The 21,422-nt window shown below is 37.1% G+C and overlaps 1 protein-coding gene across 2 annotated transcripts in view; it reads right to left on the bottom strand.

The window, feature by feature from the left end:
* The window catches only part of LOC100371167 (protein transport protein Sec31A-like), a 35,989-nt gene that overhangs the window by 10,781 nt on the left and 3,786 nt on the right, over positions 1 to 21,422 (bottom strand). For both annotated transcript variants that reach the window (XM_085493855.1, XM_085493854.1), the window contains exons 2-13: positions 20,710 to 20,830; positions 18,512 to 18,601; positions 17,655 to 17,808; positions 16,854 to 16,991; positions 14,467 to 14,607; positions 13,386 to 13,528; positions 6,635 to 6,914; positions 5,474 to 5,605; positions 3,273 to 3,500; positions 2,502 to 2,738; positions 1,935 to 2,058; positions 454 to 632 (exon numbers count right to left, since the gene is read on the bottom strand). In XM_085493855.1, the coding sequence (XP_085349981.1) occupies positions 454 to 632; positions 1,935 to 2,058; positions 2,502 to 2,738; positions 3,273 to 3,500; positions 5,474 to 5,605; positions 6,635 to 6,914; positions 13,386 to 13,528; positions 14,467 to 14,607; positions 16,854 to 16,991; positions 17,655 to 17,808; positions 18,512 to 18,601; positions 20,710 to 20,822 (1,959 nt within the window). In that variant the 5' untranslated portion in view covers positions 20,823 to 20,830. The remainder of the gene's footprint in view (positions 1 to 453; positions 633 to 1,934; positions 2,059 to 2,501; positions 2,739 to 3,272; positions 3,501 to 5,473; positions 5,606 to 6,634; positions 6,915 to 13,385; positions 13,529 to 14,466; positions 14,608 to 16,853; positions 16,992 to 17,654; positions 17,809 to 18,511; positions 18,602 to 20,709; positions 20,831 to 21,422) is intronic.

The raw sequence follows: 21,422 nt of genomic DNA on the forward strand, positions 1-21,422 counted from the left end.
CATGTCTTTTGTCAGTGCCATAATCAGCTCATGAACAGATCGCTTTCTATTCACTGTAAGATTCTGTGTTATGCATAAAATTGAACGTAAAAACAGGATAAACAAAGGTCATAGCGACAGCGTGGCGTCAAAACATGGGATTCAACAAACATGGATATTTCAAAAAAATATTCCTTTTTGAAAAATAGAACTTAAAGGTCAGAATCAAATCATTTGATTTTGTGGCAGCAGTTTGATCCAAGTCTTTCATGTAATCAAACACAAGATCTCATAGTGAACGAAAAATCACCTATTGTGTTGCAAGCATTGGCATATCAAGATATAATGTTTGTTAGCTTCAATGTTTTAGCAAATAACCTTTGAAAAACTTCTCAGATTGCATATCGACATCATCCATGCAAAAACTGGTAAATACAAATTAACTTTGAAAAGCAAGACCTTGTCCATCCTTACCCGAGTTGTTGGAGTTTTCACTTTTTGAAAGTATTTTTTCTGTGTCCTAGCCAGAAGATGGGTTCCACCCGCAATAGAAAGCACTATAGCATCAGCAAGTCTATCCGCCTGCAAACATACTTCAACGGCTGCCTCAAAATTGCCCGTTAGTAACGACTGACTTATTAGTCCATCTGTATCTGTAAAAAATAAACACAGAATTTCATTCCTTATTCCATACAAAGACTAAATCATATAGGTTTCAACAGAGCCAATCAAGTTTGCGGTTTCAACAGAGCCAATCAGGTTTGCGGTTTCAACAGAGCCAATCAGGTTTGCGGTTTCAACAGAGCCAATCAGGTTTGCGGTTTCAACAGAGCCAATCAGGTTTGCGGTTTCAACAGAGCCAATCAGGTTTGCGGTTTCAACAGAGCCAATCAGGTTTGCGGTTTCAACAGAGCCAATCAGGTTTGTAGTTTCAACAGAGCCAATCAGGTTTGCGGTTTCAACAGAGCCAATCAGGTTTGCGGTTTCAACAGAGCCAATCAGCTTTGCGGTTTCAACAGAGCCATTTAGGTTTGCGGTTTCAACAGAGCCAATCAGGTTTGCGCTTTCAACAGAGCCAATCAGGTTTGCCGTTTCAACAGAGCCAATCAGGTTTGCCGTTTCAACAGAGCCAATCAGGTTTGCCGTTTCAACAGAGCCAATCAGCTTTGCGGTTTCAACAGAGCCATTTAGGTTTGCGGTTTCAACAGAGCCAATCAGGTTTGCGCTTTCAACAGAGCCAATCAGGTTTGCCGTTTCAACAGAGCCAATCAGGTTTGCCGTTTCAACAGAGCCAATCAGGTTTGCCGTTTCAACAGAGCCAATCAGGTTTGCCGTTTCAACAGAGCCAATCAGGTTTGCCGTTTCAACAGAGCCAATCAGGTTTGCCATTTCAACAGAGCCAATCAGGTTTGCCGTTTCAACAGAGCCAATCAGGTTTGCGATTTCAACAGAGCCAATCAGGTTTGCGGTTTCAACAGAGCCAATCAGGTTTGCGGTTTCAACAGAGCCAATCAGGTTTGCGATTTCAACAGAGCCAATCAGGTTTGCGGTTTCAACAGAGCCAATCAGGTTTGCGGTTTCAACAGAGCCAATCAGGTTTGCCGTTTCAACAGAGCCGACATACCAATATTCCTCAGTCAGATCACATAAACCATTCTACGAAACATCTTTTTAGGTAATATGATTTTTCAGCTAATTTAGCTTATTCGTAATTTTGCTAATTTAAGATGTCTCTAATTCAAAATATAAGTATATTCTCATAGTGAGATTGTTTTACAATAGTGTTTCAATTGTTTTGATCAAAAACTAGAAACAATGTCACATTTGTCTGATCAAAAATTGAAATTGAATTTGGTGAAAATTACAGAACATTTTCCCAAATTTGAACGGGTACAAAATTTGCCACTCAAAGGGCTAATTACCTGCACTCTATAAAACTATTAATCTTTACTCACCTTCATCTGTCGAGATTGAGAAAGGAGACTGCGATCTAGACTCTGTTTTCTTTCCAGAATGTATTTCTACTGGTCCCTGGGCTGTAATGGCATCAAAGGTGGCTGCAGCATCACTATCTGGGGTCTAAATATACAGTCAAGTCAGCAAACAGTTTGGGAGGCTGTATTAATTTTTAAAATGTAACAGCTCACAATTATAGATATACAATGATGATAATAGTTGACGACAACAAACAGTATTATTAGCTGTAATAGAAAAAATAATTTGGACAAAATGGCCACCATTGACAACTGCACTTAAATAAACTATTCTTGTTTACAAAACTTCTCAAATTTACCCAAATTTAGCTGAAATGCATCTCCAAAACTGACACAATGGTTAATCTGCACAATCTCATTTGCATAGTTTAAAACTACTTGCTGATTGGCTCTGAAACGTGGACATTAAAACAGGGATGAGAGATCAGCCAATCAGGGAACAGTTTTAAACTATACAAATAAAGAATATTAAATCTAACCTCTTGTTATTGTTATTTGTGAGCAAATTATCAAAGCTTATTTTCTCACCTTTGATCCAAGGATTGGTGTATTCTGCCCACTACCAAGTCTTGCATCAGAAGATTTGCCGTCTGCTGCCAGCAACTCCATCTTCTCTGCTAGCTCTGTTGCATCTATCCCCAAGTCTGTGCCATTAGCAATCGATACAGCAGCACCCGTAGCGGATGCTACTTTCTTAGTAAGTTCATGAGGATCATATCCAAGTAACCGTAAAAACTGATGTCTTGAATCTTTTTCAAAATGAACCTCAACAAAACATATATAATCTACTTTTAGATAACCTCAAAATCTACTAAAAACAACAAACATTTCAGTAATAGAAAATTTTGATGGATTTATGAGAGGTAAATTTACCTACGAAAGTCACTATGAAAAGCCTATGCGCAATAATCATTACTGTTTCACAACAAAAAACTCCTCAATTTGATTCAATTTGCCAACAGGTAATAATGTCCATTTGGTCAAAAATTAATCAAAAGCAAACTTAGCAAACAGTCTATTGTGATCACATTATTATGTGGAGAGCACATCCAAATCCCGCCCCAACCACTTAAAGTTTCAAGAATTTCATTTGCAATAACTTAACCACAGGTTTTATTGCAGTTAATTCAGCACTAGGACAGACATGAAAAGCTGATCTCAAAAAATACATTTTATGTATCACATATGCCCCATCACCATTCCAATACACTGAGCAAAAAGTGATCCTCATTGCTGATGTTGAAATTCTATATATTTGAATAAAATGTAATCTGCGAAAAAATATGCCAGTAAACTCACCTTCAGAAAACTCCAAACTTTTCCTTCAAACTGATTTTTAGCACCAGTAATTTTATTATCACAAAAATCTACAAAATTTCCACTTTGCAAAGCTGCCTCCAATTGAGATGATCTCTTCAACAATTCTTTCTCAGTGACCACCTGACTTATATGAACTGGCCGGGATGGTCTTTGTTGCTGTTGTCCAGTTGCTTTGGCCCCTTCAAAGGTAATTAGCTTTCCACCAAACTATGAGGAGAGATGAGTAACAGAATGCAATAAAACAACTTGTATTACACCCGATGAAGTTCCCAATGGATGTCTGCTAAATTACGGTACAAATAGACATAGAACACTGATTGGACTTGGCAAATAAGATAAAAGAGGTAAACACACACACACATATATATATATATATATATATTGTATGTGGTTCCTAATATAAAACAAGCAGCCTCTCGGCTGAGATAACTCCGCTGTTAGCAAGACACTTTTCAATTAAAGAACTGAAGATATCATTAGAAAATGTATGTATAGCAATCGGACTTGCCGTTTTCAACAAGAATTCAAAAATATCACTTTTTACCAAAAATGACAAAAATATTCACCAAAATTAGAGAATTGAGGATATTATCATGAAATGAACAAATCTAAGAGAGGTCCACCCTAGATACATACACACCAAGTATCAGAGCATTCAGGCTTGTAGTTTTCAAAAAGTCGAAAAAGTAAAACATTGACACGGACGCCGACGAACAATCACTCGTATGATAAGCTCCACTCAACAAAGTCGACAGCAGAGCTAAAAATACATCTACATACAAAATACATTTTCGATAACATTCATAACAAAGTATCCATTATGACTATATTATCCAACAAAGACATTGGCAACACGAGAAGTAGTAAAATTACTGTGGAAATTAGACATGCATTTAATGTGTTGTACTAGTCGTACACAGCGTATTCAAGTCCATACAAGGGATCTGAATAGATTAACTCTGTATTTCACGGAGACAGAAACTTAGCATTTATTTGTCAAACACTGTCACAATAGTTTTCAAGAGCATCCTGTTACAAACTACTTTGCCAATCAATATTTTATTCATTTGCATGCAGATATCAATAAAATAGATATGATCAAAATTGTATCTGGTCTACTGGAACCTCTCGTGTTCCTATCTTCAAGCACGAAGGCTTTACCAGAACAATGATACCATTAAAAGCTTAACATTTAAAAACAAAAACAAAAATCTGTAGCTATTTCACTTTTCTTTTACTCATGACAATTTTCATAACAACAGTATTTGTAAATATTTGTATGTGTAACAATTATGGGTAAAGAAATAAATTATTATTATTATTAATATTTTACATGATCTGTATACATCACATGGAATCTATACTGAAGTACAATGCTTAGCAACAACGATAACACTTTAAACAACCAAATTATGCAAATTATGAAAGAATGTACATATTTTGTAACTGAGGTTCAGCAACAAAAAATGCCAATTTTTTGGCAATTTTAAGATAAATTACAATACTGTGGAGTACTTTATTTTCGCTGGAATTAATTTTCGCTGAAAAGGCTTTTTGGGCGTTTGCTTGGAATTTATTTTCACTGATTTTGGATGAGTTTAATGTGAAAATATAGGAAAAAAAGTATATTCGCTGGATTTTATTTTCATGGAATCATCCCTTCAGCGAAAATAGCAAAAATAAATTCCAAGCGAAAATAAAGTATTCTACAGTAGTTCTCAGAGATTTGGACATTGTGCATGGAAGACCCAGGTCATCTTTAATGCCATGACTGAAAAAAAATGGCTTATCAGATAATACAGTGTCAAGCTGTGTTACCATAGCAATAAAACTTTCACCATAGACAAGTAAAATAGAAAACAGACACTGACTGATAATCCATTCTATAATCAAGGTGCATGTACATGTACTTACAGCAAAACTTGCACCATTGACAAGTAAAATAGGAAACAGACACTGGCTGACAATCCACTCTAATCAAGGTGCATGTCCATGTATTTACAGCAAAACTTGCACCATAGACAAGTAAAATAGGAAACAGACACTGGCTGACAATCCACTCTAATCAAGGTGCATGTACATGTATTTACAGCAAAACTTGCACCATAGACAAGTAAAATAGGAAACAGACACTGGCTGACAATCCACTCTATAATCAAGGTGCATGTACATGTACTTACAGCAAAACTTGCACCAACTGGTCTTCTTAGCCACTTAGGTGGTTGTTTCAGCAGCACAGGTTCAGCTTTGGTTTCCACTTGCTGTGAGGCAGGTTGTACAAATGGTTCTGCACCAGGGAAAGACTCGGCAATCTACACAAGACATAATTTAGGAATTAATCTAGTTCTTGCAAACACAGACACAGAGCCAACTGGTAAGTTCTGGTACGTGTGAGAATAGAAATTATAAACCACTGGGCCAGCTGCTTGACAACAAATTAAATTAAAAGTACAACTGAGTATTTGTAAGGTACTTTGTAACCAGGTTATGTGAATTTTGTTGTTTGTCATAGTTGAAATAACTTGTTATTCAAAAATGTTTGGAGAGTCATTAGGACAGACTTTTATTATCCCTTGTTTCGCGAACCCGTCGAATGAACAGGAGCCGAAAATGAAATAAAAATAAAATTTTATTTCAGCGTAATTTCTCGCGCCCGCCAACTTGTAAGTGCGAAAAATTGTCAAAACAAACTTATTTTTATCTTCATTTTTTTTTTCGCCCGCCGCATAACAAACCCAAGTTGCAATTTTGTGGGAGTATCATGATCATGAAACAAGGTTATACATGGAATACAATTTTATTTCATTTCTTCTCTCCGATCAATGATCACACTTACAATTCTTTGAGAATCACACAAATCTAATGGGGAAAAAAGAATTAATTTTATTTATTTTTTTTTTCCTCAAAAAAATTGCTTTATAAAAACTTAAGAAACAAGGAATAAAAAAAGTCTGGCCTTAATGTGAGAACAGCTACATTTGTTTTCTTTTTTGTTGTTTTTTGTTTTTCTTTGATAACACTGAGTTATTAACGTTTACATTGCACATTTGCTGTACACTTCACTGTGCATTGATCCACATTCTGTTATGTACAAGTTACAATTCATAAGACGCACCATTTTTGCACTCTCAACATGGAGGGCGGTTGCTCCCAGCATGCTTCACTCACACCCCTCTGCCACGCATGGATTGTATAATAATACATGCAGAAATGGCACCAATAATTTTCTTCTGCACAGCATGGTAGATCCATGTCTGGCAGAGGTACATGTGTATGAAGCATGCAGGAACAAATGCCCACGATGTGGAGAGTGTCATTTTTGTCTATAGAGAAATACTAACTTTATCTTTCTGCAGTTGTTGTTTCTGTTGCACTGGCTGGCCGCCGCCCATCAACGAATACACACTGATATGACCATCAAATGAAGACGTGGAAATAACAGCAGGATTTCTTGGACACCAAAGAACGTCAAAACACCACTGTGTGGATGTGGGTAATTCATATACGACTTCACCGCCAGACACTGCACTATTTGGATTCCAACACAGTATACGATTGTCTTTTGCACAACTGAGCAAGAGATCAGGATCCTGCGGACACCAAGCGACAGCGAGTACACCCCTGAAATACACAATACACAATCAGGTGTCACAAAATTTTAGTCGGTGCCTTCAGTAGCTCTTTAAAGTCAAATGCAATCTTTATTTTATTCCAATACCTCTCATCAGTAATGACAAATTTGACTAATTGTTGGAATTCCATTTTGACTCAAGATTAAATTATTATTTGAGCATGTTCCACTACTGACAAAGCTCCAAAATGTTAACAGACTTTAGCAAAGACTGAGTAAGAAAAAGCAAAATAAAAACAAGCAGCCTGTCGGCTGAGATAGCTCCGCTGTTAGCAATGCACATGGCAATTAAAGAACAGAAGATATCATTAGAAAATGAACAAATCTGAGAGAGGTCCACATGTAGTACCTATATGTATAATATATCAAAGCAATTGGACTTGCGGTTTTCAACAAGAAGTCGAAAATATCACTTTTTACCAAAAATTACAAAAATATTCATCAAAATTAGAGAATTAAAGATATCATCATGAAATGAACAAATCTGAGAGAGGTCCACATGTAGTACCTATATATGTAATATCAAAGCAATTGGACTTGCGGTTTTCAACAAGAAGTCGAAAATATCACTTTTTACCAAAAATTACACAAACATTCACCGAAATTAGAGAATTAAAGATATCATTACAAAATGAACAAATCTGAGAGAGGTCGACATGTAGTACCTATATATGTAAATATCAAAGCAATTGGACTTGCGGTTTTCAACAAGAAGTCGAAAATATCACTTTTTACCAAAAATGACAAAAATATTCACCAAAATTAGAGAATTAAAGATATCATTACAAAATGAACAAATCTGAGAGAGGTCGACATGTAGTACCTATATATGTAAATATCAAAGCAATTGGACTTGCGGTTTTCAACAAGAAGTCGAAAATATCACTTTTTACCAAAAATGACAAAAATATTCACCAAAATTAGAGAATTAAAGATATCATTACAAAATGAACAAATCTGAGAGAGGTCCACATGTAGTACCTATATATGTAATATCAAAGCAATTGCACTTGCGGTTTTCAACAAGAAGTCGAAAATATCACTTTTTACTAAAAATGACAAAAATATTCACCAAAATTAGAGAATTAAAGATATCATCATGAAATGAACAAATCTGAGAGAGGTCCACATGTAGTACCTATATATGTAATATCAAAGCAATTGGACTTGCGGTTTTCAACAAGAGGTCGAAAATATCACTTTTTACCAAAAATTACAAAAATATTCACCAAAATTAGAGAATTGAAGATATCATTACAAAATGAACAAATCTGAGAGAGGTCGACATGTAGTACCTATATATGTAAATATCAAAGCAATTGGACTTGCGGTTTTCAACAAGAAGTCGAAAATATCACTTTTTACCAAAAATGACAAAAATATTCACCAAAATTAGAGAATTAAAGATATCATTACAAAATGAACAAATCTGAGAGAGGTCCACATGTAGTACCTATATATGTAATATCAAAGCAATTGCACTTGCGGTTTTCAACAAGAAGTCGAAAATATCACTTTTTACTAAAAATGACAAAAATATTCACCAAAATTAGAGATATTGAAGATATCATCATGAAATGAACAATCTGAGAGAGGTCTACCCAAGGTACATATACACCAAGTATCAAAGCATTCAGGCTTGTAGTTTTCAAGAAGAAGTCGAAAAAGTAAAACATTGACACGGACGACGACGGACGACGACGACGACGGACAATCACTCATATGATAAGCTCCGCTCGACAAAGTCGACAGCGAAGCTAAAAATTCATTGCAAGTGCCTATGAACCTGCATCTATACCTTTTTACCACCAGTTCCCTCTTTTCATTACAAATTCACAAAATAGTCCCATTTATAATCTGCCCTTTCCTTCTGAAGATTGGGTCAAAAATACTCAAATTTGTTGAGTTGAGATCTGTTGGCACTAAAATTGGGGTTCATTTCCAGAAATATTGGAGAATATAAAAAGTGCAGAAAAATATGGGTGAGAAATTTCTGATCTAAAAAAATCAAGCCCTGAATAGAAGGTTATCATTAACCCTTTTCCGGTCAGGGGAGTTTCACGCTATCAGGTTAAGTCGTTGAAAAACGGTCATGATTCAATGCACTCCAGTAGCCAGCATCTGAGCATGCTATCCTGCCAGACATTTTTGCAAAAATAGGCCATAGTTAACAGACTGTATCGACCACAGTTTTCACATTTTTTGCAATCTGTTTGCATACACACTTCATTACCACCATGGACAACAATTTCTCGTATAAAAAAAATCACCGTTTTATTTCAATACACATTTTTTACTGTCGTTAAGTAACGATGTTTTGCCCTTTGTACAGTCTCAATAAACACGTGTTAAACATTGAAATAAATATTGCTTAATTGAAAACACATTACAAGCAAGTACAAGGTCACTACATGAATGCAAGTTCGAAGTAAGAAGAAAAAAAACGCGTGAGTATGGGGATATTTGGGACATGTACGGGGGAAAACGTGTTTGACGTACTCGACCCGTTAGCGTACATTTCAAATTGCAACGTATATTCAACGACTTGAACTACATGTGTAACATATTACAACGTACTTTCCGTGACTTAACTGATGTTATATTCAAGCTCTAACGTATATTAACCGACTTTACCGTATGAGTAAGTCCACACTTACAACGTATATTTAACGACTCAAACTGAGACTGAAACGAACGAGAACGTAACTGCAACGACTTGATCGGGGTTACCTTCACACGGTAACGTATATTCACCGACATGACCACATTAACCAACTAAATATTTCAACGTATATTTAACGACTTGAAATAAAACGAACTAGCGAGAACGTAACTGCAGGGACTTGGCGTGTATATATACTCACGCAGAAACGTATTTCCACCGACTAGACCCGATGAACTATCCTGACATTAAAACGTATAAATACCGACTGAGCATGAAACTAAATTAACGATAACGTATTTTCACCAACTCAAACTATTGTACAGTTCGTGACGCTGTAATAAGTCCCAAATTTATTTGTTGTACGCCTTTCTTAGTCGTCCACCCCGGCGGGCTGCTCCCATGCGTCTGCCTGATGTAGAGGGCTGCTCTTCTGTACTTCGTGTTTGTGTTCCCACGGTGCGTTTTCCCCTCAGTGCCATGTTGTGATGAAAAGCAGCGAAACATTCGCCAGCGTGAAGGTGAACTTTACAAATTGGGCATCCTTTTGATGTTTCTGATAATCGGCCACTCGCAGTTTTTCTCCCGTCCTTGCTGCACTGCTTACACGATTTTTGACGCCCGGATAGTCTGCATATTTCGTGCGAATCCATGTTTTCACTACGAATAAATGACGTGTTACTTGGAAGAGAGCCAACTTCTCTTATGGATTTTTGAATTCTACTCGAGTGTCCACCAATCAGTTGTTTACCTGTGCGGATATTGAAGAATTTGTGCGTTACTTTAGTCGTGCGATTCAATGCCTTGAAACATTCATAAGCATTGACCAATGCAACATCTATGAGGTAACAGGCCATGTAGATCCACCAACGATTGTTTTTTCTGCCCGTGTGATAGTATTTTCGCCTTTGGTTAGAACGATCCACGCCACCCATGTGATGTCTGTAACATTGTGACGATACAGGCACGTGTCTCTCGTCATCTACTGCTTCTGCCGACGTAGCCAGTGGGGGATAGACTGTATTTAAAATCAATATTTGCGCGCTGTCATCCTGGTATGCAGTAATATTGATAGTGTCGTCCGGTCGAGTTGCTGCTTTCATTTCACCAATTTTCAATTTCAGCTTCTTGCTTTTCCCTTCAGGAATTAATTGCGGCGGCATGGTTTTCCGATTTCGTCTGCTAAAACTACCGACCATGTACACTTTCTTGTCTTGTAATTCAAGGGCTGTGTTAACTGACGTAAAAAGCGAATCACAGAAAAGAATATGGTTTTTTTCTGTGAAGGGCTGTAGCAACCGGTGTGTTGTCTTCTTGATTGTCCCAGTTTCTTTCTTTCTCCCCTCAATTGTAGTTTTATATTTCACCCCCAAATATGGTTCAAAGTTTGCAATGTAAGACGTTGTCGAGTCGCACACCTGCCATATTTTGAAGCCATCACGGTCGGGTTTGTGGGGCAATCTCTGCTTAAACTTGGACCGTCCCTTGAATCTAATCATACCCTCATCAATCGAAATTTCCTGTCCCATCTGGTAGTATCGCCGACAATTTTCGAGTACGGGTTTCAGCCACGGGTTGATTTTATACAACGGGTCGGCCTTTGATCGTTGACGGCGACGTTCAATGTCAGGATCCCGCCGTGGGTCATTTACTGGATCAGCTAAATGAAAATAACGCATTAGCATTTGAAATCTGGCCCGAGTCATTACTGATGCAATTCCCATGTTCTGCAGAAAGGGGTCACTCGACCAATAATCGTCGATTGCTGATTTGTGATCAACACCCATACATATCATCACACCAAAGAATGCTTGCATTTCAATGAAATTTGTATTACGCCAGCGGGCATTTAATTTTTTTGCAATGCATTTTTGATGATATTTGGCGTATTTATTAGTCTCGGTAGAAGCCAGTTCTATCAGTTCTGGTGGGATAAATTTGTAGAAATATTCCACCTCACGAGCATATGAAGGCAGTTCGAAAGTTGGTCCAGGTTCGGGTTCAAAAACTGGAATAGTAAATATATCGCCGTCTTCCTCCGTGGCCATTCTCCATTCACCAGTGCCGGAGGCAACATAATCGAATGTAGCACCAATTTCTGTGTCGGATTCAATTTCAATGTCGCTATCGAGTACAGGTGGGTAACGTTGCTCTAAAAAATCGTCATTCTCAGCACGATCTTCATCGATTTCTGAATCTGTATCATCGTCAGTTGCAACTATGAAATCATCTGGTATTTTGTGTCGTAGCTCACCCGTTTTTTCGTCCAATACAAGTTCATCATCACGCGTGTCCATTGGCGATGCGTGTGCATACACAACACGTTTTTTAATAGTTTGTTTTTCGGGGAAACTCGCAAGTGTTGATTGTTCTGTACCGCATACATTTTCTTGTACCATTTCTTTGGTGACATCGACGTTTTGTTGCGTACTCGCTGGGTCGATATGTTCAGGCCCCTGCTTTTCTGCGTTGGCAGTTGTGGCGGATGTCGACGGTTCCGAATCGCAAACATTGTCTTGCAAAAATTGTATCACATCTTCGACGACACGTTGTATTTCAGCGTGACCAACTTCCGTTTCTTCGGCATCTGCTTTGTCGGCAGCTGGCGATTCAACCACTTTACGGTTCGTCTTCGATTTACGTTTGCCTCCTGGTTTGCCCCTGCAGTCCTTCAAACGGTTTTCTTCTGTAATCGCATGTTCATTGACAGAGGAGACAGTCTCCGACTTGCGTTTGTTCTTATTCTTTTTACGCCTTTTCTTGAGTGGACTATTATCACTGGTGTCCGTGGTACGCTCGGCTGGTAACTCACCGACGTCAAATGTTTCCTTTGCTTTGGATTTCTTTCTTTTTCCACGCTTTGCTGGTGAAAAATCTGTCGTGTCAATGTCAAACTTATCACTCCCCGTGCCACTGCACGATTGACGCGTTTTCTTCAGTTTCCTTCTTGCCTTCATAAAACACTTTCTATCTGTATAGGACGGCATATTAACGTATGTGTCGGAAAGGAGGCACACAGCGAGTCTGGGCTTTATCTCACTTTCTTCGGCCATATTTATACTGAACGACCAGATGTCCACAAGACTGCATCTCCCCACAATTTGAATATTTATTGTTATGTAAATAAATATGTTATTTTTTCGAACACAGATTGGTTACAATTTGCATACACATAAAATTGCATATGCTAGCTCAGACGGTGAAATCACGTGGACTTTAATATTTCCCACCAGCTGTCCCGGTCATTTTACGTTGGTGATTGCCGACATTCCAAGCTCAGCCGTTGGAATCCGTTATGCTATTCATTCTAAGTGCCGGGACTATTTGCCAAGCTGGTCAAAATACGTTACTACCGTTATAACCGTGAATCGTGTCGTTCAAATACGGTTGTAATGCTGCAGTTTGCAATGTGGTCAAGGCGGTTTTTTTACGTCGTCGCAAACGTCGCGTTGTGACGGTAAAATAGTGAAATGAGCAGACAAGAGTATAGAATTACATTCTTTATTACTTGGTTAATTTATTTGACTTGGCGTAATCGAAAACAAATTCTCTCCCTCCATAATTTCGCAAGTGTAAAATATCAGGTTCCGTACAACGTATTATAAACGCTTGACCGTCTGAGCAACCTAAATAACAGGCCGTTTTTCAACGACTTAACCAGTTAGCTAGCTGGAGTGGGAAATTCTAGCATACCCATATTGACGGCGGTTTTTCACCGACTTGACCGGAAAAGGGTTAATGATAAAAGTGGCAATAAATAGGGAAGAAAAAATTGCGAACGTATTTGAAGTAGACTTACCGTTGATGATTTTCCAAAGTTTTTAGCGGAGACGTTGCGAATCGCAAGTCCCACATTTGTATGACTGGTGAATGATCGTCTTCTGATGCCAGTACCATTTGAGTTGCTACATCAGGATGCCAAGCGACCGCTTTACATCGTATCTGATATAAACAAACAATGTCAAGTAAATACCATATGAAATGATATCATGCAAGACAACATCTCAGGGATAAAACTGGCACTGGCAATGTCTCATAGCCAATGCACAACCACTTTTTCATAGGGCAAAACTTAAAACAAAAATTGAAATAAATACAAATTCACACTATTGCATAGTATCTACATTTTTGAGTTGTTTTTGCAAAGTCAGATCCTAACATGATTTAACTGGCACTCCAGACACCAACATTTAATGATCTTCTCCACAGCAAGTCTTGTAAGTCTTAGGACAGCAAGTTACATGTAACCAACATTTGTTTTGACAAAGCACATTTGACCATCACTAAAAAAAATTGCATACTTTTCAGTGCTGTAAAACCCCAGAAGCTTGTTTCAAATAGTGTTTTTTAAGATATTGACAGAATGAAGAGTACTATTCAAATTATAGGTCAACTGCTTTGGTCAAAACGAAAGTGGTGGAAAATTAGTGAGCAAGTTAGGTAACTTGTTACCCCAATACTTCTGAGACTTGCCGTAACAAAATTCACAACAAGTGATGATAGCAGCTATCATACAGAATCTACCTACTTGTTTAAATCAAAGCCATGTGAGGTTTAACACATGGTGAATAACAAAGAAGATTTTATCCTGGGGTTTCACTCAGCCAAATTTGTTGAATCAGCCAAATCAACAAAATCATTTGCTAATCAATATATGAATGCATGGAAAGTTGCGAAAATTTGTTACAAAGTTGCAAAAGTGAGGTAGAAATTACAGGGACAAACATTTTCATGTGAACAACCAGTGTATCAGGGTACTTTTAGACCACTTGATTGCTCTAAGACATTTTGAACTTTAACACAAGTATCTTTGAAGATCCAGATTAAAACATTTCAGCTCACTTGGCTTGACATTTCACAAATATTCTACTAAAACTTACTCTCGAACTGTGATCAGTAACTTTGATAATTGGTTCATTTTTACGGAGATCCCACACCACAGATCGTCCACCAGGACTGGTAGATGCTAGAATATGCTGTACTTGTTGGTTCCAAGCAAGACAACTGATGTCATCAGGAGGCTGTAATCAAATAATCAATGATAAGCATAAACATTCAGAATGCTTTACCCTTTATCAGTGACTTTGAAAAAGTGCATATATTTTATTTTATATAATGCTATGCTTTCTATGTCATTAGTAAATATTCTTGTAAAACCATTGTCAGTCATTGATTTCAACGCTTGTATGGACTTACTATGCATACTCTTGTAATAAGCAAAAACTGCTATAAAATTCAATATTTATACCAACTCGTGAAAATGCATTGCTTGCACATCCAAAAACACACAAATAGTAAAGATATGTTCAACATTTGTTTTGCCACGCAATCAGTAGACTTTGTGTAAGATGAGGAACACCAGGCACCAACATTTCATTTAACACCAGGCACCAACATTTCATTTAGCACCAGGCACCAACATTTCATTTAGCACCAGGCACCAACATTTCATTTAACACCAGGCACCAACATTTCATTTAACACCAGGCACCAACATTTCATTTAACACCAGGCACCAACATTTCATTTAACACCAGGCACCAACATTTCATTTAGCACCAGGCACCAACATTTCATTTAACACCAGGCACCAACATTCCATTTAACACCAGGCACCAACATTTCATTAAACACCAGGCACCAACATTTCATTAAACACCAGGCACCAACATTTCATTTAGCACCAGGCACCAACATTTCATTTAGCACCAGGCACCAACATTTCATTTAACACCAGGCACCAACATTTCATTTAGCACCAGGCACCAACATTTCATTTAGCACCAGGCACCAACATTTCATTTAACACCAGGCACCAACATTTCATTTAACACCAGGCACCAACATTTCATTTAACACCAGGCACCAACATTTCATTTAACACCAGGCACCAACATTTCATTTAACACCAGGCACCAACATTTCATTTAGCACCAGGCACCAACATTTCATTTAACACCAGGCACCAACATTTCATTTAGCACCAGGCACCAACATTTCATTAAACACCAGGCACCAACATTTCATTTAACACCAGGCACCAACATTTCATTTAGCACCAGGCACCAACATTTCATTTAGCACCAGGTACCAACATTTCATTTAACACCAGGCACCAACATTTCATTTAGCACCAGGCACCAACATTTCATTTAGCACCAGGCACCAACATTTCATTAAACACCAGGCACCAACATTTCATTTAACACCAGGCACCAACATTTCATTTAGCACCAGGCACCAACATTTCATTAAACACCAGGCACCAACATTTCATTTAACACCAGGCACCAACATTTCATTTAGCACCAGGCACCAACATTTCATTAAACACCAGGCACCAACATTTCATTTAGCACCAGGCACCAACATTTCATTAAACACCAGGCACCAACATTTCATTTAGCACCAGGCACCAACATTTCATTTAGCACCAGGCACCAACATTCCATTTAACACCAGGCACCAACATTTCATTTAACACCAGGCACCAACATTTCATTTAGCACCAGGCACCAACATTTCATTAAACACCAGGCACCAACATTTCATTTAGCACCAGGCACCAACATTTCATTAAACACCAGGCACCAACATTTCATTTAACACCAGGCACCAACATTTCATTTAACACCAGGCACCAACATTTCATTTAACACCAGGCACCAACATTTCATTAAACACCAGGCACCAACATTTCATTTAACACCAGGCACCAACATTTCATTTAGCACCAGGCACCAACATTTCATTTAACACCAGGCACCAACATTTCATTAAACACCAGGCACCAACATTTCATTTAGCACCAGGCACCAACATTTCATTAAACACCAGGCACCAACATTTCATTTAGCACCAGGCACCAACATTTCATTTAACACCAGGCACCAACATTTCATTTAACACCAGGCACCAACATTTCATTTAACACCAGGCACCAACATTTCATTTAACACCAGGCACCAACATTTCATTAAACACCAGGCACCAACATTTCATTTAACACCAGGCACCAACATTTCATTTAGCACCAGGCACCAACATTTCATTTAACACCAGGCACCAACATTTCATTAAACACCAGGCACCAACATTTCATTTAGCACCAGGCACCAACATTTCATTAAACACCAGGCACCAACATTTCATTTAGCACCAGGCACCAACATTTCGTTTAACACCAGGCACCAACATTCCATTTAACACTAGACACCAACATTTCATTTAACATGTTACATGTGATACATTTATAAACTTTCCTTACCTGAGATTTGGCACCAGGGGTCATTGGATTAACTGGATTATTTAAATCCCAGATATATATTTCTGAATCACTAGCTCCTGAAGCCAGGAGATTGGGCTGAAATGGATTGATATCTAAGGCGCGCACTGCACCTGTATGCTGAAAGTAAAACAAATGACCGACTTAGTGATCAGGCCACAGGAATATGCATGTCATGTTTGAAATACCTATTCCCCCATATGCCCATGGCATGCAACTTTCCAGACTGGCTGGTGAAAATTAAAAATTAATGTACGGTGGTTGAGAAAAATGTGTTCATAGTTTGCTTCAACAACTATTTTGAAAATGCAATTTTACCTGAAATAAAGTTAAACGCCATTCTTCTGATAGTGAAACTGGAACCTCACAATTTAAATTTATCCATTTTGTGTGTCGGCACATTGTTTTAATGTACTTTTGTGTTTATTACTCTTTGGATACCCCCATTCATTCTTGAAACAATATAAAACTTGCTCATAGAAAACCCTGTTTATACTAATGCACCCTCCTTCTAGAAGTCCAAGAGTAGACAGAGTTTCTTATTTCTAAGTTTTAATGAGTAAAACTTCCCCAAAGTGATAAACCCCAAAATTTATTTATCAAAGAAGAAATCCCAACATAGAATACCAATTCTTGATTATACGAACTGTGCTACTGCACAAAATATGCCCCTCCCCTTATTCAAACCAGTAAAGCAAGTAGGTACCGATTTGCTTTAAAAGTTCCTATGCCGTTACTATGCAAGCAGTTAAACAGACACAAGAAGATTACAAGCAATTTTACCTTGTCTGTTTTGGTTATGTATCCATCTTCATTTTCTAATAACTTGGAAACATCATACAGAATTACGTTACCATTATCAACACCGCCGATTAGAACACCATTTGTGTAACTATTGTCATCCATTCCATGGCTACTCCAGACTATTTTATCAAACCTTGGATAAAACAGAATAATTAAGTTAGGATCTGGACATTTGCATATTGAATGTAAATATTGAATTCCATACAGCTTAATTGTAACGACTGTAACTTAGGTTTGTGTGTGTGTGGGTAAAAAAAAAGAATACTGGCCTTTTAGTATGTAAATTATACTGATTTGACAAATTATGCAAATTAATTAAGAAAATCTGTGTTTCAGCTAACCCATTGCCAGTCACTAATAGCGAATTTTGATTAGATTTGGCTACCATAAATAATGCCACTTTCGCACAGTACTACACATGTAATGGCATAGCGGTGGTCTTATGGATGACTCATAAAGGTCACACATCCTGGCACTTTTGGGGGAATTGTCCTAATTTCCAATATTCTACCTTAATTGTCACCATGTTAAAACTGCATGCATTTTTTGGAAGAGCATTTCCAAATTTTCATTCATAGTAAATTATTTTTCTAAAAATTAACAAGACAAAAAATGAAACATCGCCATAGTAACAGAATTGCACCTTTGACTCATAAAGTCAAAGTTTGCACTAAAAACAATGGCATTCAAAGGGTTAAAGATCATAGCTGAAGAAAATGTTGGGGTCCATTAATGTTGGGGTCCATTAATTTTGGGTTGATGAAAGGGTTGAATAAATACTTGTCATATCATGTGACAATGCACAGCCACCATGACATATTTTATATATTTCTTACCTATGTTCTGTTGTCAGCGATGCTTTTAGCGGCATTTCGGTTTCAGGATCCCCCAAATCTAACTGGTAAATCTCTAAAGCGGCCGTTGTGCTGTAAAGATAAAGTTTTTAACTACTATTTGTCTAAAAAAAAAATTTGTTGACTGCAAATACATTTTTTTGGATGAAAACATTAAATGTTAAATTTGTTTTACACTGCTTGAATGATGTGAATGCGGAGTGTTGTGTACATCGGCAGTAATACAAAAATACAGCGCCCCCAGTGGTGAAATTAAAATAAAAACAAACAAAACAAGCCATGCATGGCACAGTCCTCGTTAGTTATCAAATTTAAGATATATAGTTTTGTTTATAGTAATATAGCTGGAATATAACCATGTTAGGAATATGATTTTTTTAACATTAAAATGATCGACATTTGTATCTGATCGTCAAACAAGTACTTGTCCATATTGAGAGATATTGCTCTGGAACAGCATTCAAAATCATCCATTTTGAATACATGTATATATAAATAACATGATGTATAACGAATATATAAAATTTGAACATAATCAGTCAAAGCATTTAAGAGACATGGCTCTAGAAGCCCAATCATTAAAACAAAATGGCCGCCAGTCAGCCAATTTGAATCCAATCTGACAAATAAAATGACGTGCATCAGGAACCAGTAATGTCTAATGTATGTACCAAGTTTGACTGAAATCCATCCATAAATGCCAGAAATGCTTGATATTTGATGATTTTTTAGCACAAAAATGACCACCATTCGGCCATTTTGAATATGATCGTCGAACCAATATATCTGTTTATCTATGACATAATGTAATATGAATATTTAAAATTTGAACATAATCAGTCAAAACAATATATTGGAGATATGGCACGAGAACCACATTCATTAAAACAAAATGGCCGCCAGCCGGCCATTTTGAATCTTATCTGAAAAACAAAATTATTTGCATGAAGGGCCCATAATGTCTAATGTATATACAAAGTTTGAACAAAATCCATCTGTAAACAGCCGAGAAATGCTGGATTTTTAGGATTTTTCAGCACAAAAATGGACGCCATTCGGCCATCTTAAATCAGATCGTGAAACAAATTGACGTGCATATGTATAATATCATGTGTGATGTATGTGTGAAGTTTGATTGTGATTGGTCCAGGCATTTCTAAGATACAGGACGCACGCACAGACGCACGGAGGTCAAAACACAAGTCCCCGTTTTCGGACTGCGTCCGAACGGGGACTAACAAAAGCATTTTAAATTAATTTTAGCACCTCCGTGAACAATGCGAAAATAAAACTGTGCAAATAATTTCCCGTTTTACAGTATAATACACTCCTTGGCTTGGCTTGCCTACTGCAGATCAATTTAAATTCCCAAATATAAATTTTGAATTTTACAGATTTGAGATTCAGCTTAAATGAAATTCGAAACTTATAACAACATCTGCTACAAATACAATAACAAAAACTTTTTTTTTCAATGTAGCAACAATAAATTCCAATTGTCATTTTTGCTGTATTTTACCTCTATTTTTTTTTTTATTGTTTATGGTTATTTTGTAATTTACAGGTAATTTTCAATGAACATTGGACAGGTTTGTCCAAATTTTGCCTGTCAATCAATTTTGTACCCATTTGGAATATCTAATATGACAGGTGGCTGGCTAACTTTAACAGGTAACTAGGAAATTCTGATAACAGAAAAATGCTAGTGTTATGGATTGTACATAGCGCCCTCAACCAGCATATGGAAAAACATACAAAAAAATTCATACAAATGTAAAGTTAACTGTCTACAGTGATGGAAATGCCTAAAAACATGTACAGTACCGGAAAGTTAAAGGAATGTAAGGGAAGAGTGGAAAATCTAGGAGTCAAACTCAAGGTAACCTAGTAAAACTCCCAGAATGCATCTCATTTATTATAAACATTACTTCCTGTTGAATGACAGAATAATTGCTCACATATGCAAGAGGAGGATAAGAGGATGGAGGAGCAAATGCCAAAAAATCAATCTTAATTTATTGAAGTATTGATAGCCGCAGATTTAAATACAATTTCTCATTTCACAACTACTACACACAAGAGTTAACATTATTACAGACAACAAAAATTTGATTTCACCTTTTATTGCAATGGAAATGCTATATATGTCAACACCTATGCACATGTGAAGACAGATTTACCTGAACGTGGCATCTAATTGTTGTGCTGCTGTACCAGCAGCGAGATACACTGGATGTTGACATGATGGACTCCACGCTATATTGGCGGTCCTTTCGATCTCTTTAACCTTCATTTTGCACTCTGTGAAAAAAACAAGAGAACAAACTTAAATTATGAATGGCTGGTAGTCAATTGTATCCAAAGTGCAGCCATTACAACACGTACATCACAGTTTCTAAAAAAGACGGTTAGAAAACGAATCATGTTCTTTTCATTGGATGCGTGTCGGGGGTAAACATTTGAAACAAAAGACGTACTAATCTGTGATAAATCATTAACATAAAATGTAGACAGGAAATCACGCAAATATGACGTCATTTTCCCCAGAGTTCATTGCAATCAACAACTGCACGCCATTTTATTGTGTCTCTGTCAATACTTTCAGTAATACTAAAGTGTAAGTTGTTACAGTGAATCCTGACAAAACCTGTCGCTCGGTTTAAACTCAAAACAAATTTGCCTATCGTGTATGGCATTTTCGTTTCTAAATAACAAGATCGGCAGAAAACTGAAATAAAAAAACCAACAAAACATTATAAGAAAAAAAGACGTCAAAGAAACCATATAAGTGTTTATATTTCAGCCAGGCGAAAGTTTTAATGAGGAGCCATGATACCACGTACATTTTGTTGGAAATAAACAAAATATGCGATAAGATAACTGAAATGACCCG

Source organism: Saccoglossus kowalevskii, chromosome 19 (assembly GCF_978046115.1).
Source record: "Saccoglossus kowalevskii chromosome 19, keSacKowa6.1, whole genome shotgun sequence".
Classification (NCBI taxonomy): Eukaryota; Metazoa; Hemichordata; class Enteropneusta; family Harrimaniidae; genus Saccoglossus; species Saccoglossus kowalevskii.